The 24,149-nt window shown below is 46.2% G+C and overlaps 1 protein-coding gene and 1 long non-coding RNA gene across 9 annotated transcripts in view; both read right to left on the bottom strand.

The window, feature by feature from the left end:
- Positions 1 to 21,943, bottom strand: part of LOC142403090 (uncharacterized) — a 171,493-nt gene extending 149,550 nt beyond the window's left edge. The window contains exon 1 of the long non-coding RNA XR_012773608.1: positions 21,877 to 21,943. This is a non-coding gene — a long non-coding RNA (uncharacterized LOC142403090). The remainder of the gene's footprint in view (positions 1 to 21,876) is intronic.
- Positions 1 to 24,149, bottom strand: part of LOC142403083 (polycomb group RING finger protein 3-like) — a 175,151-nt gene that overhangs the window by 80,838 nt on the left and 70,164 nt on the right. For all 8 annotated transcript variants that reach the window (XM_075489248.1, XM_075489250.1, XM_075489247.1 and 5 more), the window contains one exon: positions 3,203 to 3,320. In XM_075489248.1, the coding sequence (XP_075345363.1) occupies positions 3,203 to 3,311 (109 nt within the window). In that variant the 5' untranslated portion in view covers positions 3,312 to 3,320. The remainder of the gene's footprint in view (positions 1 to 3,202; positions 3,321 to 24,149) is intronic.

Consider the following 24,149-nt stretch of genomic DNA (forward strand, 5'->3'; position numbering starts at 1 on the left):
CCATCATATCTGAAAAGTCATGGCAGTCAGGCGAAGTCCCCAGTGACTGGAAAAAGGGAAACATCACACCCGTTTTTAAAAAGGGTAAAAAGGAGGACCCTAGGAACTACCGACCAGTCAGCCTCACCTCCGTGCCCAATAAGATCATGTAGCAGATCCTCCTGGAAGACATGTTGAACCATATGGAAGGCAGGGAGGTGATTAGAGGCAGCCAACATGGCTTCACCAAGGGCAAATTGTGCCTGACTAATCTAGAGGCCTTCTACGATGGAGGGACTGCATCAGTGGACAAGGGAAGAGCTACGGATGTCATCTACCTGGACTTCTGTAAGGCCTTTGATACAGTCCCCCACAACATTCTTGCCTCTAAACTGGAGAGATATGGGTTTGATGGATGGACTGTTAGATGGATAAGGAATTGGCTGGATTTCCACGTCCAAAGAGTTCTAGTCAACAACTCAATGTCCAAGTGGAAACCAGCAACGAGTGGTGTCCGTCAGGGGTCCGTGCTGGGACTAATACTATGTAATATCTTCATCAACAACATAGACAGTGGGATTGAGTGCATCCTCAGCAAGTTTGCAGATGACACCAAGCTGAGTGATGCAGTTGATTCCCTAGAGGGAAGGGCTGCCATCCAGAGGGACCTTGACAGGCTTGAGGAGCGGGCCCCCGCAAACCTCATGAAGTTCAACAAGGCCAAGTGCAAGGTCCTGCACCTGGGTTGGGGCAATCCCCAGTATCAATACAGACTGGGGGATGAAGGGATTGAGAGCAGCCCTGCAGAGAAGGACTTGGGGATATAGTGGTAGATGAAAAATTGGACATGAGCTTCCAATGTGTGCTTGCAGCCCAGAAAGCCAATCGTATCTTGGGCTGCATCAGAAGAAGTGTGGCTAGCGGGTTGAGGGAGGTGATTCTGCCCCTCTACTCTGCTCTGGTGAGACCCCACCTGGAGTACTGCATCCAGCTCTGGGGTCCCCAGCACAAGAAAGATATGGACCTGTTAGAGCGGGTCCAGAGGAGGGCCATGAAAATGATCAGAGGGCTGGAACTCCTCTCCTAAGAAGAAAGGCTGAGAGAGTTGGAGTTTTTCAGCCTGGTGAAGAGAACATTTTTAATGAACATTTTTCGTGACTGTTCTCAATTTTGAGAAGTGATGCATTGTAGCTATGGTAAGAAAATTATGTCTAGTTGGAGTCTTTGTAACAAAACATGCTGAAATTTGGAATACAGTCCCATTCCCGGTTACTAGAACAGCATTTCAAATAGGTCAGTCACATATTTACTTGTACTTTTCAGCTTTCACGAAGGATGTTACGGACACTGCATGCCATTAAGATACCTAGCCAATTTGCTGTTTATCATCGATGCATGTAGAAGAAAAATGTGTTATGATAATAAACCTTTGGCAAAAGAGTAAATTTTTTTTCCTCAAGTCAGATGCATTGAATAATTTTATTCAAATGCAATTTAACTTTTCACTTTCACAAAATACACTACAGTTAGACTTTAATCAGAAAATTAAATTAGGAAAGGTCTTTAGTATACAGGTAAAAACTGTTAAAATGGATATTACAGAGCAGCATGCTTTTGGAACTGTTTCCAAGTCTATACACAACCATATATTTGATTCAAAGAAAAACAATTCCCTCATTTTAACCAGTACTACTGTTTTTTCACTAATAATAATACATTACACTATTAAGTGTTTTCCTGACCTGAAGTTCTAAATGAACTCCAGCTCAAACTTCAGAAATTAAAAAAGCTCAAGTTACCTGAATTATATATATATTTGTGATTATTAAAAAAAGTTAAACATCTTTTCCTTAAACAGTGATTGCTTTAATCTTAGGCAGCCTTACAACAGCCCTTATGGTATAAGGCAAGAGAACTGTAGCTGTAGTGCCATCTACCTATCAGACATGATGGTATGTTTGAATAAACACCAGTTAAAGCCAAAAAAGTAATTACATTTGCCCTGCTTATATATTGTATTTACATATTTAAGATGAAATTACTGTTGCTTTTAGAGGTTATTATTGGACCAATCCTAGTAGTTTTGCCCACTAAGCCCATATCTTGCATTACAGTCTGCTCCAGTGGTATATACTAGCAGATCCAGTTGCAAGGGTGAGGCCATAACCTGTTTGAACCAAGTAAACAAAAGAACCAAACCCATCTTCTAAAACCACTAACTTCTCACTTGCCATCAGTAGATCCTCCAGTTTTGAATGAGGAGATACCAACCCCTCCTAAACTAAACTCAGCACAGGTCAGCTCAGTTTGTCACAGACAAACTAAAAAGGTACAAATGAAGAAACAAAGTGGGAAAACTCACTTTAGCTTTCTTTAAAAAGCTGTTCTTTAAAAAGCTGCTCCCCACCCTTCCACCTATAATATGAGGCTATGTCTCCCCTCAGAATTAATACCATAAGTCTAAGGATGAAACCAAAAGTAACAAAACTTTCTGAAAACAAATTTATAATAAGGGACATTCCACAAGACACCCCAGAGGTTTGCTCTAAAAATGCATTCCTGAGAAATGGCATGGCCTATGTGAACTGAGCACACCTGCTTGCAGTGCATGTTTCAGGGTTGCAAATAAATAAATAAATAAATACATTTTAGAACAATGAAAAGGTGACCCTCTAGCAAGACCAATTTTAATAGTTAATGGCAGCATTACAGAATTTTGTACAAAACAAAGCAAAAGCCTAGATTAGGGTTCTAAATGCTTTACTCCAAACAGAACACCAAGGAACTTGAGATTTGGAGCACATGGAGAAAGGGCTCAAGAATGAGATAAAAAAAGGAATGGGAAGAAAAACAAGAAAAGCAAATACATTAAAGCTGGTGAACAGCATCTAGAACTCAAATGTAGTGGAAAAAATTATCTCTGGCAAATCTGAAACATCATATCATCTCTGTAAAGCATGCCACATTTCTTCTAATATTCAGCAGAAAAACTACATTCCTAAACATATACAATAGCATTTACTATATATGGTTTCAAGTTTGTTCTCCTTATTTGTCTCACAAAACAATATATTTTTTGCTGAAAAATTATAAGTGCATAGCAAAGCTTGCATTATTCTGGCTGATACACAGTAAAACTTTAAACTTCCAACTAAAACTGTTAAAACATCTAGCACATCAATAAAAAAACAATTTTAGCTTACAGCATTATATTCCTACTTACAAGTATGTAAGCATTCTGTTACAGTGGTGGCATCAATCAGGTATCCGTTGCATAAATGACAGGTTATATGGGCATTAATGTCCCAAAGCTTAATCTTTCTAGTCATCATCTTTGGTATCTGTAAAAAAAAAAAAAAAATCACCCACACATTACATAGCAACTCAGATGTACTGATGAGGTAAAAGTAGTTTTGGAATAAATGAGTAACTATAATTCACCTTAAATATATGCTTATGTAGATAGCTTCAGGCTCTTGTATACTTATGCATATATTTTGAATGAGTACTAAACTTTTAAAAGATTATAAAAATGAATGGTGAAATAATTGAAATCTACACTATTTTACATGTCAAGGTTTCAAAGTGGCTGCAGGGAATATCTGCTTCAGTACCATGGAGCGCCTCCTCCTTTCTCTGACCTTGGTGTTGCCTCTGTTGTTTCTCACTCTTTTTGTTCCCTCCTCCTCTCTCTGTCCAGTGTTTTCTGCCCTTTCTTAAATATGCTTTCACAGAGGTGCCACAAACTTTGCTGATGGGCTCAGCTTTGGCCTGTGGTGGGTCCATTGCCAAGCCAGCTATGTCCAGCACAGGGAAGTCCCTGACCTCTTCCCACAGAGGCCACACCCCTGCAGCCCGCCACCCTTGCCACTTACACCAAGGGATGCAGATTTAAGACCAAATCCTATTTTACTCATCTAAGTAATTTCAGTCAAGCTAGTAATTAACACATCTGAAAGTGAAGAGAGATGATCCTCCTGTAATTGGTAAAGTGCAAAATCAAAAGGAATAAATAGGTCTGATTTGACAAATTTGGGTTAACCACACTAAGTGTCAGCCTCACATCTCCTCACGGTTAGAGCATGATTTTGAATCCGTATCTGAAAAAGGGAGCTGAAAAGTAAAATAAACCAGGTTTCTTAAACATTAAAAATCAAATTAAATAAAGAAAACATGACAAACTAAACTTCTTGTCCCATCAGGAGAGCTACACCCTGTTGTACTTGGAAATGTGAAATACAGAGCTTCCCCCCCTTTCCAAATTAAAGGATGCTACAACCACCATTAAAAGGAAGGCATTCAGAATTTAAAAATTAAATAGCTTTTTTTTTTTGCATCATTGCCCATCACTAGTAGATTAAACAGAAACAGACTACAAAATGCATGCTTTAAATAACGCATATACTGCTACCTTTTAAATATATATTATCTTTCTGCTTCTCAAAAAGAAGAGTAACAAAAATTTTTAAGTCACTTCAAACTGTGCTAGGAAACTAAATAACTTTTAACTCTCAAACATATAATTCTCATAAATATACAGCCAAGGATTAAGATTCAAGCTTCCTAAACTTTCCCTCCCCCTAATTGCAATTGAATACTTAGATTTATGTCCTGTTTATCCTCAGAATATATGCAACATTTTTCATTCCTTTTGTTTAAAATAAAAGAGAGGATAAGTTACCCAGGAAGCAGATACATTCTGATCCCCAAAAATACCCTTATGCGGGCAGTTTTAAATATGATAAAGAAACTGCCTGCTTATACATATATATCGAAATAAAAATTGCACTGATAGCATAAGGTGACAGCATTAGATTTAATTAAAACAGGAGATTAAACTGGTTTACAATCTGTTACATTTGGTTCCCACACTGCAGATTACCAGAGTACACTCTGTTACCAGATAACCTTGCTCTCCAGTAAACTGACTGAGTAGGCATGGCTCACAAATACTTATTTTAACTGAGTTTGTTTTGGAATACATTTCAGAATTTGAATAGTGAAATATTTTTCACAGTATGCAAAGCTTCAGACAGGAATATGACAAGATGGTAGCCTGAACCCTAAGTTTGTTAAACATAGGAAAGGATTAAGGTAAATAGACTAAGTGGTAAACTAATCATAAAGAACTATCAGAAGCTAAACTTTCAAACTAATGTGAAAGATATCAGCATTGAAATTTACATTCCATTATAAACTACTGAAGTGCATTTTCTTTCAAGCACTGTAAAATCTACACTGTGTGATATATAAGAGTAACTGAAGACTTCTAGGTCTTAGGGCTAAGTAGTAAAAGATGCAGAACCCAAATTTGTTTTATGGCGTTTGAGATTTCATTAACCTAGTAACTAGCTGTCAAAGAGGAATGAAAACATGATTTGTTTGCACAGTATATGAGATAGATCAGAACCTATACCAGGGAACTCGATTACTTCTTTTCTAAACCTTATTTTATAGCTAGGTTTCCATGCAACTGAAGAGCAGCCACATATTTAGCAGTTTCAATATAGCAAATGATATCTCCAATTTAAAAAACTGTATGAACTAAACACATTTCTATAGCACAGGAGAACAGCTATTTATGGCCATTCTTCAGAAATATTTAGGAGCTGGCTTAAACTGTTGTTTGAACCACTAGCCAAGAAGGAAGTGAACCCTTCTGAAGGCAATGGAAAGCATAATTTTTAATAGGTAAAACTAGTTAGGAAGGCTAAAAGTATACCTAAAATGGAAAACACCCAGGCACAAAAATTAAATATAACTCTAGTTATTTGACTAGGCAGGAATTCAGCCAAAACTATGGGTGTGCATGGATTACCAAGGAGTGAATCCAAGCATTAACCAGGATGAGAAGCTAAAGGTATTATGGTAAAAACTGAAATAAAGAAATAATTTCTCCTCTGGAGAACATTGGATATTTTTTCCCCCACTATAGCGTAGTCAAGCAATGCCAAATGAAGCATCAACCAGTAAGAGCTCAGGTAGGACAAAATATAATAAGACGCAAAATAACTATAGAATAAAGAAAAAAAAAAGCTACAAAATAGGTAGCCTAATTAAAGCCATTTTTGTCAGAGAAACAGAGGATAGCAAAGATAATACACACATCTAGACAAACATCCATTTAATGAATGGGAAATAAAAATCAGATATTTTTTGGTAAAGGAAAAATATACATCTAATAGAATTCCCTGATTACACCTAAGCAGCAAATAAACCTGGTGACAGTTTTACAGAACTTGCAAGAAGCACACCAGAAAACTCAGTAGTTGTTTAAAGAATAGACACTGGAATCTATTACAGGAAGTAGAGGTACAGAGGCAACTTTTTCCAGGGCATTAGTCACTTCAACTTCAAAATAAGATGCAAGCCACAATAAGAGATTTCTCCAGAAGGCCTGACCCATATTGCCAACATGCAGCTGTTAAAACAAGAGAACAGATTCACTACACATGCAGAGGTCCTGACATAGAAGTTCCAGCACAAGATTAATCTCTGACAGGCAATGAAATTTTGAAGGTTCATACGTTTTCAGCATCAGATTTCAGTTTAGCCTGCATCTTGTGGGCTTGAGCCATACACAACTCAAGCTACGCATTGTCCTTTGCTCACAGAAGGGTCAAAGAATTGGGATACATCGGCATTTTTAAAGATAGCTAAGCCATAACAGTGAAATACCTTAAAATGCTATATTAGAAGAAGCAATGCCAGATATACTTGTAACTATTTAGAAAGACAAGAAGAAGCTAGCAGCAAAATGGTACATTATGAAGATGCCAGTTTGATTAGACTAGAGATACTGACTGACCTAGACCTTGGAGACAAACTGATGTGCTTCCCAACATGCTTTTTTTAATCTGCAAAGTGAACATTGATTTATCATTCAAAACACTCTTAAGTTATCATTATCCTTTCTCTTTAAAGTAACATCTGAAATAGGAAGTTCTGAGCAATTCCCATTTGAGTTGAGATGTTTTGTTTAGAGAGGAAAAGAGAAAACAATTATTAAAAAAACCCGCAAACTACTGTTAACCTTGGCTGGCCGCCAGGTGCCCACAAAGCTGCTCTCTCGCTCCCCCTCCTCAACAGGACAGGGGGAGAAAATAAGATGAAAAAGCTGTGGGTCGAGATAAGGACAGGGAGGATCACTCAGCAATTACCATCACAGGCAAAACAGACTCGACTTGGGGAAATTAATTTAATTTATTGCCAATTAATAACAGAGTAGGATAATGAGAAATAAGAACAAAACTAAAACCACCTTTCTCCCATCCCCCCTTTTTCCCAGGTCTACCTCCTCCCTGCTGTCCTGAGCAGTGCAGGGGGATGGAGAATGGGGGTTGTGGTCAGTTCATAATGTTTCATCTCTGCCACTCCTTCCTACTCATGCTCTTCCTCTGCTCCAGTGTGGGTCCCCCACGGGCTGCAGGGTGGATATCTGCTCCACCGTTAACCTCCATGGGCTGCAGGGGGACAGCCTGCCTCACCATGGTCTTCTCCACAGGCTGCAGGGGAATTTCTGTTCCTGCACCTGGAGCACCTCCTCCCCATCCTTCTTCACTGACCTTGGTGTCTGCAGGGTTGTTTCTCTTGCATTTCCTCACTCCTCTCTTTCACAGCTGCTGTGCAGCATTTTTTACCCTTTCTTAAATATGTTATCACAGAGGTGCCACCAGCTTCACTGATTGGCTCGACTTTGGCCAGTGGTGGGTCTGTTTTGGAGCAATCTGAAACTGTCTCTGTCCGACATGGGGGCAGTTCCTGATCTCTTCTCACAGAGGCCACCCCTGTAGCCCCCCTGCTACCAAAACCTTGCCACGTAAACCCAGTACAACTCCTGAGATACATGAAGAAGAAATGAGAGGACTCAAATTACCACCTTAAATGAGAAATTAAAATTAAGAAGAGCAAACAATTAACAAACCCTTAGAAAAATGTATTTAGGAATTTCTCAGATCTGTTCTGTATCACATAAGAGGAAAGTGCATATTACAAACTGAATTAGATCATCTCCCATTAACTAATTTTTAATCCTAACTAATTGTACTGAGATGGAGTTAACTTTCTTCATAGCAGCCTGCATGGTGCTGTGTTTTGTATTTGTAGCTAAAACAGTGTTGATAACACACCAGTGTTTTGGCTATTGCTAAACAGTGCTTGCACAGCCTCAAGACTTTCTCTCTTCCCCCCCTCACACACACATACACAGGGACTAGGCTGGGGGCGCGCAAGAGGTTGGGAGGGGACATAGCCAAGACAGCTGACCCAAACTGACCAAAGGGATATTCCATACCATATGACATCATGCTCAGCAATAAATGCTCAGGGAAAGGAGGAGGAATTGGGGACATTCGCAGTTATGGCATTTGTCTTCCCAAGCAACAGTTATGTGTGCTGAGGCCCTGCTTCCCAGGAAGTGGCTAAACATCTGCCTGCTGATGGGAAGTAGCGAATTAATTCCTCTTTTTGCTTTGCTTGCGCACACAGCTTTGGCTTTCCTTATTAAACTGTCATTATCTTGATCCCTCTATTTTCTCCCTGTCCTGTGGGAGAGGGGAGTGAGCAAGAGGCTCACATTTTCAGCGAAGCCTCCGAGGCGAGCAGCTCTGAGACAGAGGACCGCGTCGGGGGACTGCTGCTGGATCGGCGAAACCGTGGCAAAACCGCGCAGGGAAGGGAGGAAAAAAAAAAAAGGGAGGGCGCAGCTGAAAAGAGCTAAAATCCCCAAAGACAAAAAGAAATGCTGTAAATATCTTGGTTGCTCAATGTTTCCTTTTAGTCTCCCTTTCCCAGATAATTTGGCCTAGCTTGCCAGTAAGCTTAGATAGCAGAATTGCTAACGAGCTTTCTTTATTTGACTTAATCATTAGAGTAAGAATGCTTTGCCTGTGTTAAATTCTTGGTTAGCGGAGATAGTTGCAATGAAGATAGATAAAAAGGAATTCTTCAGGCCCTGTGTCCCTGGAAAGGGCTGATAAGGAGAAACTACACAAGAACCACCTGATTTTGGATATGCAAGGAAAGTATGAGCAAGACAAAGATGGACTGAGCATGCGTAAAGACAAAGTTCAGTCAGCGGTCAGAGTGATGAAGACTACTGACTTCCTCCAACGACCACCAGAGGATCCCAAACGACCACCTAAGGACTTAAGTACGCATGCGTCAGGGACATTTACATATATTAATGAGTTCCAAGAAATCTCATGTTTATATAAATTAATCTTATGAATATGTATATTTTGCAACATATAACCTCTGTGATTTTGCTTGTTTGTCGGAGCACTTGTGGAGGAGCGATCCCCAGTGCTGCCCAGCGCTGCAATAAAGAATACCTGCTTAATAGTCATCCCGACTATTGAGTTCTGATTTCGGCTTTTCACGGCAACACAGCCACCCCCCCCCGGCCCCTGAGCAGGAAGGCGGGAGCTCCTGATGAGGGCCCAGCTCTGACTCAGCGTGGGCGGGGACGAGAGTGACGGCGGAAATCCCCTTCCCGTACAAGAGCAGCTCCCAGGGAGCGCGAGAGACCAGGACGGGCAAACAGGGCGTGGCGCGGCAGTTGGCGCAGGCAGGGCGTGTAGGGAAGGTGAAGTCACCTACTAGCTCAAGAGGAACTGTGAGAACTGAGTTCATTCGGTAGTCCCCATCCTTCCAGAAGGAACTCAACTATGGTATTCACTCGTCAGAAAGCGATGCCCTCCGTGCTCGCCAGAGTGGATGCAGCTACCCAGACGGAGCTGCCGGGAAAACATGCGGCCACCCAGGTCTCGGGCTGCAGGGAGTGCCTGGGCATCTCGCTGTTCACACATGGCAGCCATGCGGAAGGTTGCGTGAGGTGCGACCAGGTGGATGACTTGCTCTGCATGGTGGCAGAGCTACGGGAGGAGGTGGAAAGGTTAAGGAGCATCAGGGAGGCTGAGAAAGAGATCGACTGGTGGTGCCAGGCTCTGCCTCCCCTGAGACAGGAACAGAAGCAGCAGCAGCCGCCAGTAAGAACCCACAATCAAGGGGATCCTCTATCCCCCCCACACCGGGCTGAAGGCAGCAGCTCAGAGGAGGAAAGTGAATGGAGGCGAGTCTGCGCTCGTGGCAGCAGGCGAAGGCCCTCCCTGCCCGCCTTGCCCCCCCAGGTGCCTCTACACAACAGGTATGAGGCCCTGGAGGTGGAAGGCCAGTCAGTGGAGGATGGGGATGACAGTCTATCTACACCAGAGGTGTCGCCCAGCGCAGAAGAACGTACCTCTCATCTTACCACCACCTCCACGAGGAAGAAAGGAAGGGTTATAGTTGTGGGTGACTCCTTTCTGAAGGGAACCGAGGGTCCGATATGCCGGACGGACCCTCCTCTTAGGGAAGTCTGCTGCCTCCCTGGGGCCCGCGTGAAGGATGTCACGAGGGTACTCCCTAGCCTGGTATGGCCCTCGGACTATTACCCCCTACTGCTCTTCCATGTGGGGGGCGATGAGGCTGCAACACGAAGTCCTAGGGTGATCAAAAGAGACTTGAGGGCCTTGGGACGGCTAGTAAGGAACTCAGGAGCACAGGTTATTTTCTCCTCTCTCCTTCCAGTGGTGGGCAGTGACACAAGAAAGAACAGAGACGCCCAATCTATTAATGCATGGCTCCGTGGCTGGTGTCATCACCACGGATTTGGTTTTTTTGACAACGGGATGGCCTACGCCGCACCGGGTTTGCTGGCGTCTGATGGGATTCATCTTTCTCAAAGGGGAAAGAGAATCTTTGCTCAGGAACTTGCAGGGCTCATTGACAGAGCTTTAAACTAGACTCGAAGGGGGAGGGGGATAATATCAGGCTTGCCCGAGAGAAGCTGAGGGACGATGTGCCACGGTTAGAGGGAGCGGCTGCCAGCGAGGGCACTCAGCCTGAGTCCTCGAGATGTGTGGGGTACGCTGGGGCACAGCTGAAGTTGAACACAGTTGAGCCAGGGGATACTGAGGCAACGGGAGCCAAGAGGGAAACGCCAGTGAAACGCCTCAAAGCACGCAAGGGGTGTTCTTATATGAAGGAGGCACGGGTGACAGCCCAGCTGAAGTGCCTCTACACCAATGCACGCAGCATGGGTAACAAGCAGGAGGAGTTGGAAGCCATTGTACATCAGGAAAACTACGATATGGTGGCCATCACGGAAACGTGGTAGGGTGACTCGCACAACTGGAGTGCGGCGATGGATGGCTATAAACTCTTCAGGAGGGATAGGCGAGGCAGGAGAGGTGGTGGGGTAGCCCTATATGTCAGGGAGAGTCTGGATAGTTTAGAGCTCGATGATGGTGACGATAGGGTGGAGTGTTTATGGGTAAGAATCAGGGGGAAGGCCAACAAGGCAGATATTGTGGTGGGAGTCTGTTACAGACCACCCAACCAGGATGAGGAGACAGATGAACTATTCTATGAGCAGCTGGGAGAAGCCTCACGATCGCTAGCCCTTGTTCTTGTGGGGGACTTCAACCTGCCGGATGTCTGCTGGAAATACAATACAGCAGAGAGGAAACAGTCCAGGAGGTTCCTGGAGTGTGTGGCAGATAACTTCCTGACACAGCTGGTGAGCGAGCCAACTAGGGAAGGTGCCCCGCTGGACCTCTTGTTCACCAACAGAGAAGGACTTGTGAGCGATGTGATGGTTGGAGGCCGTCTTGGGCAGAGTGATCACGAAATGATAGAGTTTTTGATACGTGGAGAAGTGGCGAGGGGGGTCAGCAAAACTGCCACCTTAGACTTTCGGAGGGCGGACTTCGGCCTGTTTAGGAGACTGGTCGAGAGAGTCCCCTGGGAGGCAGCTCTTATGGGTAAAGGGGTCCAGGAAGGCTGGACATTCTTTAAGGAAGAAGTCCTAAAGGCACAAGAGCAGGCTGTCCCCAGGTGCCGAAAGACGAGCCGGTGGGGAAGAAGACCCACCTGGCTGACTAGAGAGCTCTGGCTCGAACTCAGGAGAAAGAGGAGAGTCTACGACCTCTGGAAGAAGGGGCGGGCAACTCAGGAGGACTACAAAGGTGTAGCGAGGTTGTGCAGGGAGAAAATTAGAAGGGCCAAAGCTGAGTTAGAGCTCAGTCTGGCTGCTGCTGTAAAAGACAACAAAATGCTGAGGTACTTAATGCCTTCTTTGCCTCAGTCTTTAATAGCAGGGCCGACTGTTCTCTGGGGACCCAGCCCCTGGAGTTGGAAGATAGGGACGGGGACCAGAATGGAGCCCCCATAATCCAGGGGGAAATGGTGAGTGACCTGCTGCACCACTTAGACACTCACAAGTCTATGGGGCCTGATGAGATACACCCGAGAGTGTTGAAGGAGCTGGCAGAAGAGCTCACCAAGCCCCTTTCCATCATTTACCAGCAGTCCTGGCTAACTGGGGAGGTCCCTGCTGACTGGAGATTAGCGAATGTGACACCCATCTTCAAGAAGGGCCGGAAGGAGGACCCGGGGAACTACAGGCCTGTCAGCCTGACCTCGGTACCGGGGAAGCTGATGGAGCAGATCATCCTGAGTGCTATAACACGGCATGTAGAGAATAACCAAGGGATCAAGCCCAGCCAGCATGGGTTCAGGAAAGGCAGGTCCTGCTTGACCAACCTGATCTCCTTCTATGACAAGGTGACCCGCCTAGTGGATGAGGGAAAGGCTGTGGATGTTGTCTGTCTAGACTTCAGTAAAGCCTTTGACACGGTTTCCCACGGCATTCTCCTGGAGAAACTGGCTGCTCATGGATTGGACAGGTGTACTCTTTGCTGGGTAAAGAACTGGCTGGACGGCCGGGCCCAAAGAGTGGTGGTGAATGGAGTTTACTCCAGTTGGCGGCCGGTCACAAGTGGTGTCCCCTAGGGCTCGGTGTTGGGGCCAGTTCTGTTTAACATCTTTATCAATGATCTGGACGAAGGGATCGAGTGCACTCTCAGCAAGTTTGCAGATGACAGCAAGTTGTGTGGGAGTGTTGATCTGCTGGAGGGTAGGCAGGCTCTGCAGAGGGACCTGGACAGGCTGGATGGATGGGCCGAGGTCAATTGTATGGGGTTTAACAAGGCCAAGTGCAAGGTCCTGCACTTGGGCCACAGCAACCCCATGCAACGCTACAGGCTTGGGGAAGAGTGGCTGGAAAGCTGCCTGGCAGAGAAGGACCTGGGGGTGCTGGTTGACAGCTGCCTGAATATGAGCCAGCAGTGTGCCCAGGCAGCCAAAAAAGCCAATGGCATCCTGGCTTGTATCAGAAATAGTGTGGCCAGCAGGACTAGGGAAGTGATCGTGCCCCTGTACTCGGCACTGGTGAGGCCGCACCTCGAATACTGTGTTCCGTTTTGGGCCCCCCACTACAAGAGAGACATTGAGGTGCTGGAGCGTGTGCAGAGAAGGGCAACGAAGCTGGTGAAGGGTCTGGAGCAGAAGTCTTATGAGGAGCGGCTGAGGGAACTGGGGTTGTTTAGCCTGGAGAAAAGGAGGCTGAGGTGAGACCTTATCGCTCTCTACAACTACCTGAAAGGAGGTTGTAGAGAGGTGGGTGTCGGTCTCTTCTCCCAAGTAACAAGTGATAGGACAAGAGGAAATGGCCTCAAGTTGCGCCAGGGTAGGTTTAGACTGGATATTAGGAAATTTTACTTCACCGAGAGGGTTATCAAGCATTGGAACAGGCTGCCCAGGGAAATGGTTGAGTCGCCATCCCTGGAGGTATTTAAAGGACGTTTGGATGAGGTGCTTAGAGACATGGTGTAGTGGTGGTGTTGGCAGTGTTAGGTTTATGGTTGGACTCGATGATCTTAAAGGTCTTTTCCAACCTATATGATTCTGTGATTCTGAGGCTGGGTGGGTGTTGACCAGGGTCAACCCACCACACTAATGTATTTATGAAGTTAAACACTGATGATTCAAGATACAAAGCTACAATACTTAGGAAGAAACTCCCCATATGAGTAGATGTTTAACACAGGATTTCTTGCACATTCCTGTCTGGCATCTGTTAACATCTATCACCTCAGACGGGGTACTGGGTTAGTTGAACCACAGGTCTGTTCTGGTGAGAAAGTACCAGCACTCTATGACTTACCACCCAACAAATGTTCAAGTCATTTACTTGTCATGTAATCATACTACATCATATAAAATAAACCAGATTTTATAAAATCACCACCAATGTATATTTCCTGTAACCATACACACACTCAGAAGTACACAGTTGTAAGGGAAAAGCTTTTGATTTATGTCTAATTAAAAGATTAGGAGCAAACAGAGCAAATGCAAGAATTACAAAGCTATTAATGTTGGAACTATTTTGACACATCATCATAAAGGCATATGTCCTGGTTTCAGCTGAGATAGAGTTAATTTTCTTTAAGGTGGCTGGTATGGAGCTATGTTTTGGATTTGTGCTGAAGACAGTGTTGATAATACAGAGATGTTTTAGTTGTTGCTGCACTAGTCAAGGACTTTTCAGCTTCCCATGCTCTGCCAGGTGCAGAAGAAGCTGGGAGGGGACGCAGCCAGGATAGTTGATCCAAACTGACCAAAGGGCTATTCCATACCACATGACGTCATGCTCAGCATATAAAGCTGGGGAAGAAGAAGGAAGGGGGGACGTTCAGAGTGATGGCGTTTGTCTTCCCAAGTAACCATTATGCGTGATGGAGCCCTGCTTTCCTGGAGATGGCTGAACACCTGCCTGCCCATGGGAAGGAGTGAATTAATTCCTTGCTTCGCTTTGCTTGCGTGCACAGCTTTTGCTTTACCTATTAAACTGTCTTTATCTCAACCCTCGAGTTTTCTTACTTTTGCTCTTCCGATTCTCTCCCCCATCCCACCAGGGGGGAGTGAGCGAGCGGCTGTGTGGTGCTTAGTTGCTGGCTGGGGCTAAACCACGACAGCATACCAAAAATAACCCCCAAAACTCTAGTGTTAAGCAATCTTAATTTCACTTACACAGTTATGAATACACTTCCAGACTTGTGTTGATGTTTGCCGAAAGTTATTTCTATGTTACCAATAGTGATTTCAACATTTATTGATGTCTAATATTTTACATTTGTCTAAATAGTTTACAAATTCCATGTGAAATATTATTAGTTTTGTGATTATCAATCAACTAAACAAAATAGTTAATCCCTCTACTGATGGGTTCTTATAAAAGCATCAAGACAGATTTATATTCAGACAGTTTCAATAGTCTTTAAAAAGTTTCAGCATCTGTCTTTAGTGCCTAGCTAACAGTCTCAAAGGCCTAAATTAACCCAGCATTCACATCTATCACAAAGAGTGGAATAAAAGCAGACTTCAAGCACTTCAGAGATCTGCTTGGAAGAATCCCATGCGATATGGCCCTGGAGAGAAGAGGGGTCCAGGAGAGCTGGTTTATATTCAAGGATCACATTCTCCAAACTCAAGAAAGGTCCATTCTAACAAGTAGGAAAGCAAGGAAAGGTGGCAGGAGGCCTGTATGGATGAGCAAGATGCTCCTGACTGAACTCAGACATAAAAAGGAAGCGTACAAGAGGTAGAAGCAGGGGCAGGGTACTCGGGACGAGTATAGAGATTGTAGGGCGCAAGAAAACTTTGTTACAGTAACCCAAGTAGTTTGCTTCCCCCATCCAAGTATATAGAGTCCCAAGCATATCTTATCTTGTTGTCATGGTAACCTGGGATAGTTTGCTTCCCCCTCATCTGCACATACCCTTGCATGGCCGCCAACATGAAGGCCAGCTGTGGATCTCCGAATTCGGACAACAGCATCTGCATTACATCAGTGAGTTTGCTAATGAGCAAAACAGGACATTGCATATGTATGATATGTTAATCAGTGCAAGTTTTATTATCTATCCCTGTGATACTTTCCCTTGAGCTTCACTCCTGAGCAGGGTTCTACTGCGTCAGGTCCCCATTTGATTAGTGTCAGTGTGCTGGGGCTCCTACCATGGTAATGCTACGTTTTCATTAAAGATAAAGCTTTCACTTGCTGAGTGTTGTGCCTCATCCCTGAGGGATCCGCACCTGCTTTTTGCTTGTAACACTTGGTGCAGTTGGCAAGATCCATCAGGTACAATGCCGCTTTGGTCGAAAGCGGAGGAGGCAGGGAAGCTTGAGCTGTCCCTGGGGTGCATACCAGGATGGCCCCTGACAGAACGATGGGGTTCAGTTGCACGAATGGTGGCAGGCTGGTCAGCTCCGGCAGACTGGCTGGAATTGCAAAAAGTGGCTGAAGTAACACCGCAGCAAGTTGAGGCAATGTTAACTTGGCTGTGCCTGGGCTGCCGGCCAGGGGCAGAGAGGAAAGCGGTAGTTGAAGCATCATGGTTGTTCCTCACTGCACTCTGCACCCTGGATGAGATCTTACATCTATGTAGGATGCTCTCAGGTAAGGAGCAAGAATGTCAGGATTCAGTGGACACACAGAGTATAGTCGGAACAGACGCAGCAGTTAACACGTGCTTGTGAGGTCTTAGCAGCCAGAGTAGCAAACAGAAAGTGAGTGAAGGTCGGGAAAGGGCCAGTCTCTGTGTCACAGGTACGGGCTATTATAGCAACAGCCACTTGGGATCTGGAGTCCTGGGCTGGAAATATTTGGAGTTCCTCCTCGTTGGAAGGGTGGTCTGAAGGTAATTCTATGCGAGGTACTAACAACCGCCAGATGCAGCCCGTCTGCGAAATGCGCGTGGAAGGCGGAAGGATGCAGCCCGAGGTGTGGTGGACATTTAAAACAGCAGAATTACAAGATCTTGTTAGCACTTTCAAACAGACTCCTGGGGAGGGTCTATTGGAATGGCTCATATGGGTGTGGGATAATGCAGGGAATACTGTGCTCCTCCTTTGTGATGAGCTACGGCAAATGGGAGTTCGCAGATATGGCAGGCATTGCAGAAGATTCAGGGAATACAGGACAACAGTGGTCAAGACATTGAGGCTCCTTCTTTGTATCAATGGTTGCTGGCTGTGGCTGATACAGTATATCCATCTACTGGAGAGCTAGCAGCCACTGTTCAACCATGGCAAACAATCCACGAGGGTGTAAATGCTCTACGGCAGTTGGGGATGGCTCATATGGTAATGTTGGGATGCGCTGAGGCTCCTGATGATGTCCGAGTCACAAAATCAATTAAGACAACATTCCTTAGGTTGGCCCCCACAGAATTAGAAGTGCCTCTAATGGCAATTGTAATGGCCACCGATGAATGGGTGGGAGAACTGGTGGGGGCACTGATGCAGTTGGATTCTGTATTGGGTACAAAAGTGGTGCGAGCAGCAAAAGGGAAGAGAACAATAGGGGAACCTGGCCAGGCTGGACAAGAGAAGGGAAAAGGAAAAGTGACGCGGAATACAATATGGGCTGAACTTATATGGGCAGGGGTGCCCTGGGAAGAAATTAATGGATTACCAACTCCAGAGTTATATAAACTTTGGCTACAATTGTCAGCAGGGCAGTGTAGCATGCCACCGATCAGAAAGGGCAAGGGGGGCTGTGAGAAATGACGCAATGTTACCCACTCCCGCAGTGCCCAGTGCCCCAGTCGAATGGTCCCTGCCGCCGGCATGGGATTGACTTGTAGGCGGGCCCTCCGCAGTGGGAGCGGTGACAATGAGTGAGGGGGACTGACGCCCCTTTATTCCGCTTACAGTTCAGTGGCCGTGGGGAGGAACGCAGCACGTACTGGCGTTGTTGGAGACAGGGGCAGAAGTAACTATTTTGCATTCAGCTTCTTGGGACTTGCAGAGACGGACAGTCCTGATACAAGGATTGGGGGGGCGGGGGACTGCGGCTTGAGTTGTAACAGTAAAATTGACATAAGGTAAAGCATCCCCATTTATAGCTACAGTACTTGTGGCTCCAATTGGTGAATATATATTGGGAATGGATGTGCTGTGTGGCCATCAGGTCGATACACAATATGGACTTTTTGCATTTGGGCACCCCTGATATATTCGGGCGTTTTGAGTTGCAGAGACGATTTTGCGCGGTCATCCAAAGTGGGACTCAGTGAAGTTGCTGACCCTGATTCAACCCATGTCATTGCGTCAATACTGCATTCTGGGGGGTGAAAAAGAAATTCAAAAGACTATCGTTGCTTTACAGCAAGCTGGCATTGTGCAGACAGCATTGAGCCTGTTTAATAGTCCCATCTGGCCGGTGAAGAAGAAAGACAGAACATGGCACACAACAGTCAATTACCATGCTCTGAACCAGGTAACCCCAGAACTCACATCAATAGTGCTGGATATGGTAACATTGCTAGAGCACATAACCACTGCTGCTCAGCCGTGGCACGCTGCAATCGATCCGGCAAACACATTCTTTTCTATTGATATTCACCCTGACAGTCAGAATAAATTTGCTTTTACTTGGCAGGCATGGCAATATAAATTTACCATGTTGCCACAGGGGTACAAGCATCCTCCAACCATCTGCCATTTGTTGGTGTAGGCAGATTTAGAGCGAATCACCCTTCCTCACGGAGTCTAATGCTACCATTATATCGACGACATAATGGTGTTGGGACCAGATGAAAAGGTAGTTCAAGAAGTGCTGGATATTACATTGGCGGCACTACAGGAGCGAGGATGGGCAGTGAATCCGAAGAAAATCCAAGGGCCCACAGAAAGTGTTGTGTACCTTGGTGTGCTCTGGGTAGGCGCCAAAAGGTGAATTCTGCCAGAAGTACAACGTACCATACAAGCATTTCCCATACCAGCAGCTAAGGCACAGTTACAGAGTTTTTTAGGTTTGTTAGGGTTCTGGTGGGCCTTTATCCCGCACCTGGCTTTCTTAATGAGACCCTTGCAGGAATTGGTATGAAAAGCAGCACCGTGGCAGTGGCGCCCTCGCCACCAACAAGCTTTTGATCTATGTAAGGAAGCTGTGGTGGAGCATGAGCATTTGGTTTCACCTGAGAAAGAGTGACCTTTTGAATTAGAGGTTACTGCTGTTGGAGATGTCGCATCTTGGGGCCTGTGGCAACAGGTGGCACTGCAACACAGCCTATTGGGTTCTGGTCACGGACATTGCGAGGAGCAGAAGATGGTTATGCACCCCTGGAAAAATAGATTCTAGCAGTAGTTTGGGCACTGCAAGACACTGAGCATATCACGGGGCCCTCGCCTGTGACTGTTTGAATGCCTATTCCCTTGGCTGGCTGGGTTGCAGATGAATCGGACCAAGCTCATACAGGGGTGGCACAGGCAGCCACCCATTTTAAATGGAAACACTGTCTGCAACAACGCCTGCGTATGGGCAGTCGAACCATTTCAACCACACACATGCTTTTGTTAGGGGCTATCACCTTTTGACATGAGCCATCTCTATCAGACAATCTGCCTGCGATCAGGCCGCTGACTGCCCCATCCCCCATGGCGGAAGCACCACCGGTTAACGATGTTCCAACAGAACGCCAACATGCAGTTTGGTTTACTGACGAGTCAGCAACCTACACCCCTACGGGACGTCATCAGTGGCGTGCAATAGTGTATGCCCCATATAAGAATGAAGTTGCATATGCATGGGGGGGGTGTGTTCTAGTCAATGGGCTGAATTGCGTGCAGCAACTCTTGGAATAGAAGAGGCCACTGGAGAAGTTTTATTACATATTGATAGCTGGGTGGCCTATAAAGGTCTACAAATTTGGATAACATCCTGGGAAGTGGCTAACTGGCAAGTAGCAGGTCATCCCTTGTGGGGTGCTGACCTATGGCAGAAGCTACTTGAGTTTGCGAGATGCTTTCCCTTGTCAGTCCGACATGTAGACACACATGAAAAAGAATACACTGGAAGCTCAGTTAAACGCAGCAGCTGATACCATGGTGAGTACCCACAGAAGCATACAGGTGGCTGTTTTACATGAGGCCACAGGCCATCGCGGTGCCTGTGCTATGTGGCTTCAAGGCTTAAGCAAAGGTATAGACATTCCTTTGATGGCCTATCGCGCTGCATGAGCTAATTCTGCCATTAGTACTCAGCTTACTCTGGTTGCGTTATCAACCACAGACGGTGCCATACAATGTGGATCAGCCCCATGTAAAGATTGGCAAATTGACTACATTGGTCCTCTCCTGCCTTCCAGAACATATTTTTATCTCTTGACTGCAGTAGACACATATAGGGGAATATTGGTAGCTTTTCCTAATACAAGGGCAGATGCAGCTGCCACCGTTGCTGCCCTCACCCAATTATGTATGCATTATAGCATACTAGTGAGTATCCAGAGTGATCAAGGAAACCATTTTACTGCACAGCAAGTCCAAGATTGGGCCAATGATGTGGGTATATGATGGTTATATCACCTACCATATACCCCAACAGCAAACGGTCTGATAGAGCATATGAATGACCTCTTAAAGGACCAAATACAAAAACTGACAGCTACCCACACACTGAAGGGGTGGGGGGAGGTGCTGCAACAGGCAATGTTCTACCTGAATAATCGTCATGCTGGGAGAATGACACTCTATGAGCGTTTGCGAGATGCACCTGATCGCGCCATAACTGTTCATATACAGCAAGAAGACCTGATGGGACAACTGCAGATGGATGGCACATCACTTCAACTGCTCACAGGGCAAGCAGGAAATCTTGCCCCCACAGCTACTGCTATCCCATGGGCAACAGGTGGGAAGCTACATAGCACACCAAATACCATTTCTGCAGTGACATCACCAATCGCAGACCTGCAGTGGAGTCCAACTTTATGGCAACCAGAAGAGCTACCGTTAGCAGCCCTCCGTTGCCGCAATTGTGGTGATCATGAAATATCTTGGGCAGCAGGTCAACATTTATTAACCATTTCTGCTTTGTTACCCAAAAGAGGTCGAGTTATCCTTACCGAACCACAATCTGCTAGGGTACCACTTGGTATCACGAGGGGCCTGGAATACAAGCAGTCCCTGTAGCTATCCTTGGGGATAGGCAAGGGATTACTGCTTGTCCTGGTTTCGGCTGGGATAGAGTTAATTTTCTTCCTAGTAGCTGGTATAGTGCTGTGTTTTGGATTTTAGTATGAGAATAATATTGATAACATGCTGATGTTTTGGCTGTTGCTAAGTAATGTTCACGCTAGTGAAGGACTTTTCAGCTTCCCATGCTCTGCCAGGTGCACAAGAAGCTGGGAGGGGGCACAGCCAGGATAGCTGATCCAAACTGGCCAAAGGGCTATTCCATACCATATGACATCATGCTCAGTATATAAACTGGGGGGAGTTGGTCGGGGGGTAGCGGTCGCTGCTTGGGGACTGGCTGGGCATCGGTCGGCGGGTGGTGAGCAGTTGTATCACTGTTTTTTTTTTCCCTTGGGTTTTGTTCCTCTCTATATTGTTGTTTTCCTTTTCATTACAATATTATTATTGTTGTTGTTGTTGTTGTTGTTGTTGTTATTATTATTACATTTCTATATATACATTTCCCAATTATTAAACTGTTCTTATCTCAACCCATTACTTTACTTACTTGTGCTCTTCCAATTCTCTCCCCCATCCCACCGGGGGGGGAGGGTGAGCAAGCGGCTGTGTGGTACTTAATTGCCAACTGGGGCTAAACCACAACAGTCCTTTTCGGCGCCCAAAGTGGGGCTCGAAGGGTTTGAGATAATAAGAAATTAACCAGAGCATATTAAGGAATTTAGATCTGTTAATAGTTGCGAGCCACGATACTGATTAATCTGTTCTTGATATTGCTTTTCCTGATTTGCACCATGCTCATTTTTTTGCTGTACATGTTAAAGATTGGTGTTGGTTTTTGCAGTTTGCTGTGCTCTGATTTAATTGGTGATGTTTTGCCTGGGAGATATTTTATTAAAAAAGTGACCTTGGGTGTATTTTGGTATCTAAGTGCTGTACTGAAATCATTACTGTATGTCATAATACAGTACATACAATCATTATAATACAGGACATACAATCATGTTGTAATACAGAGGAGGAGGTGACGCGTGCTGAGGAGGCCCCACTGTAGAATAAACTGCCAGAAAATGAGAAGCAATATGCCCTGTTCACTGATGGGTCCTGTCGTTGGAGTGACGGCGGCACTTTAGAACGAGTAGAACACACTGGAACCGCCATTTCAGTGAAGCCTCCGAGGCGAGCAGCTCTGAGACAGAGGACCGCGTCGGGGGACCGCTGCTGGATCAGCTAAACCGCGGCAAAACCGCGCAGGGAAGGGAGGAAAAAGAAAAGAAAAAAAAAGGGGGGGGACGGAGAGAGAGGGCTACCGCAGCCACGCCCCGGCCCCTGAGCAGGAAGGAGAGAGCTCCTGACGAGGGCCCGGCTCTGACTCAGCGTGGGCGGGGACAAGAGTGACGGCGGCAATTCCTCTCCCGTACAAGAGCAGCCCCCAGGGAGCACAAGCGACCAGGATGGGCAAACAGAGTGTGGCGTGTTGGAAAGGCGTGGCGCGTCAGTTTGCGCAGGCAGGGCGTGTGAGGAAGGCGAAGTCACCCTAGCAGCTCAAGAGGAACTGTGAGAAGTGAGTTCATTCGGTAGTCCCCATCCTTTCAGAAGAAACTCAGCTATGGTCTTCACTCGTCAGAAAGCGATGCCCACTGTGCTTGCCAGAGTGGATGTGGCTACCCAGACAGAGCTCCCACAAAAACATGCAACCACCCAGGTCTCAGGCTGCAGGGAGTGCCTGGGCCTCTCACTGTTCATGCATGGCAGCCATGTGGACAGCTGTGTGAGGTGTGACCAGGTGGATGATTTGCTCTGCATGGTGGCAGAGCTACAGGAGGAAGTAGAAAGGTTAAGGAGCATCAGGGAGGCTGAGAAAGAGATAGACTGGTGGTGCCAGGCTCTGCCCCCCCCCCGAGACAGGAACAGGAGCAGCAGCAGCCACCAGTAAGAACCCACGATCAAGGGGATCCTGTATCCCCCCCACACACCGGGCTGAAGGCAGCAGCTCAAAGGAAAAGAGTGAATGGAGGCAAGTCCACGCTTGTGGCGGCAGGCGAATGCCCTCCCTGCCCACCTCGCCTCCCCAGGTGCCTCTGTACAACAGGTATGAGGCCCTGGAGGTGGAATGCCAGTCAATGGAGGATGGGGATGACAGTCTATCTACACCAGAGGTGTTGCCCAGCGCAGAAGAACGTACCTCTCATCTTACCACCACCTCCACAAGGAAGAGAAGAAGGGTTATAGTTGTGGGTGACTCCCTTCTGAGGGGAATCGAGGGTCCGATATGCCGGATGGACCCTCCTCTTAGGGAAGTCTGCTGCCTCCCTGGGGCCCGGGTGAAGGATATCCCTAGGATACTCCCTAGCCTGGTACGGCCCTCGGACTATTACCCTCTACTGCTCTTCCATGTGGGGGGTGATGAAGCTGCAACACGAAGTCCTAGGGCAATCAAAAGAGACTTCAGGGCCTTGGCACAGCTAGTAAGGGACTCTGGAGCACAGGTTATTTTCTCCTCTCTCCTTCCAGTTGTGGGCAGCGACACTAGAAGGAACAGAGACACCCAATCTAATAACTCATGGCTCCGTGGCTAGTGTCATTGCTATGGATTTGGTTATTTTGACAACAGGATAGCCTACATAGCACCAGGTTTGCTGGCGTCTGAATGGGATTCATCTTTCTCAAAGGGGAAAGAGAATCTTTGCTCAGGAGCTTGCAGGGCTCATCCACAGAGCTTTAAACTAGACCCGAAGGGGGAGGGGGATAATATCAGGCTTGCCCGAGGGAAGCTGAGGGACGATGTGCCACGGTTAGAGGGAGCGGCTGCCAGCAAGGGCACTCAGCCTGTGTCTCTGAGATGTGTGCGGTACGCTGGGGCACAGCTGAAGTTGAACACAGTTGAGCTAGGGGATACTGAGGCAATAGAAGCCAAGAGGGAAACACCAGTGAAACGCCTCAAAGCACGCAAGGGGTGTTCTTCTATGAAGGAGGCACGGGTGACAGCCCAGCTGAAGTGCCTCTACACCAATGCACGCAGCATGGGCAACAAGCAGGAGGAGTTGGAAGCCATTGTACATCAGGAAAACTATGATATGGTTGCCATCACGGAAACGTGGTGGGGTGACTCGCACAACTGGAGTGCGGCGATGGATGGCTATAAACTCTTCAGGAGGGATAGGCAAGGCAGGAGAGGTGGTGGGGTAGCCCTATATGTCAGGGAGTGTCTGGATAGTTTAGAGCTCGATGATGGTGATGATAGGGTGGAGTGTTTATGGGTAAGAATCAGGGGGAAGGCCAACAAGGCAGATATTGTGGTG

This window comes from Mycteria americana (assembly GCF_035582795.1).
Source record: "Mycteria americana isolate JAX WOST 10 ecotype Jacksonville Zoo and Gardens chromosome W unlocalized genomic scaffold, USCA_MyAme_1.0 Scaffold_33, whole genome shotgun sequence".
NCBI classification, from domain to species: Eukaryota; Metazoa; Chordata; class Aves; order Ciconiiformes; family Ciconiidae; genus Mycteria; species Mycteria americana.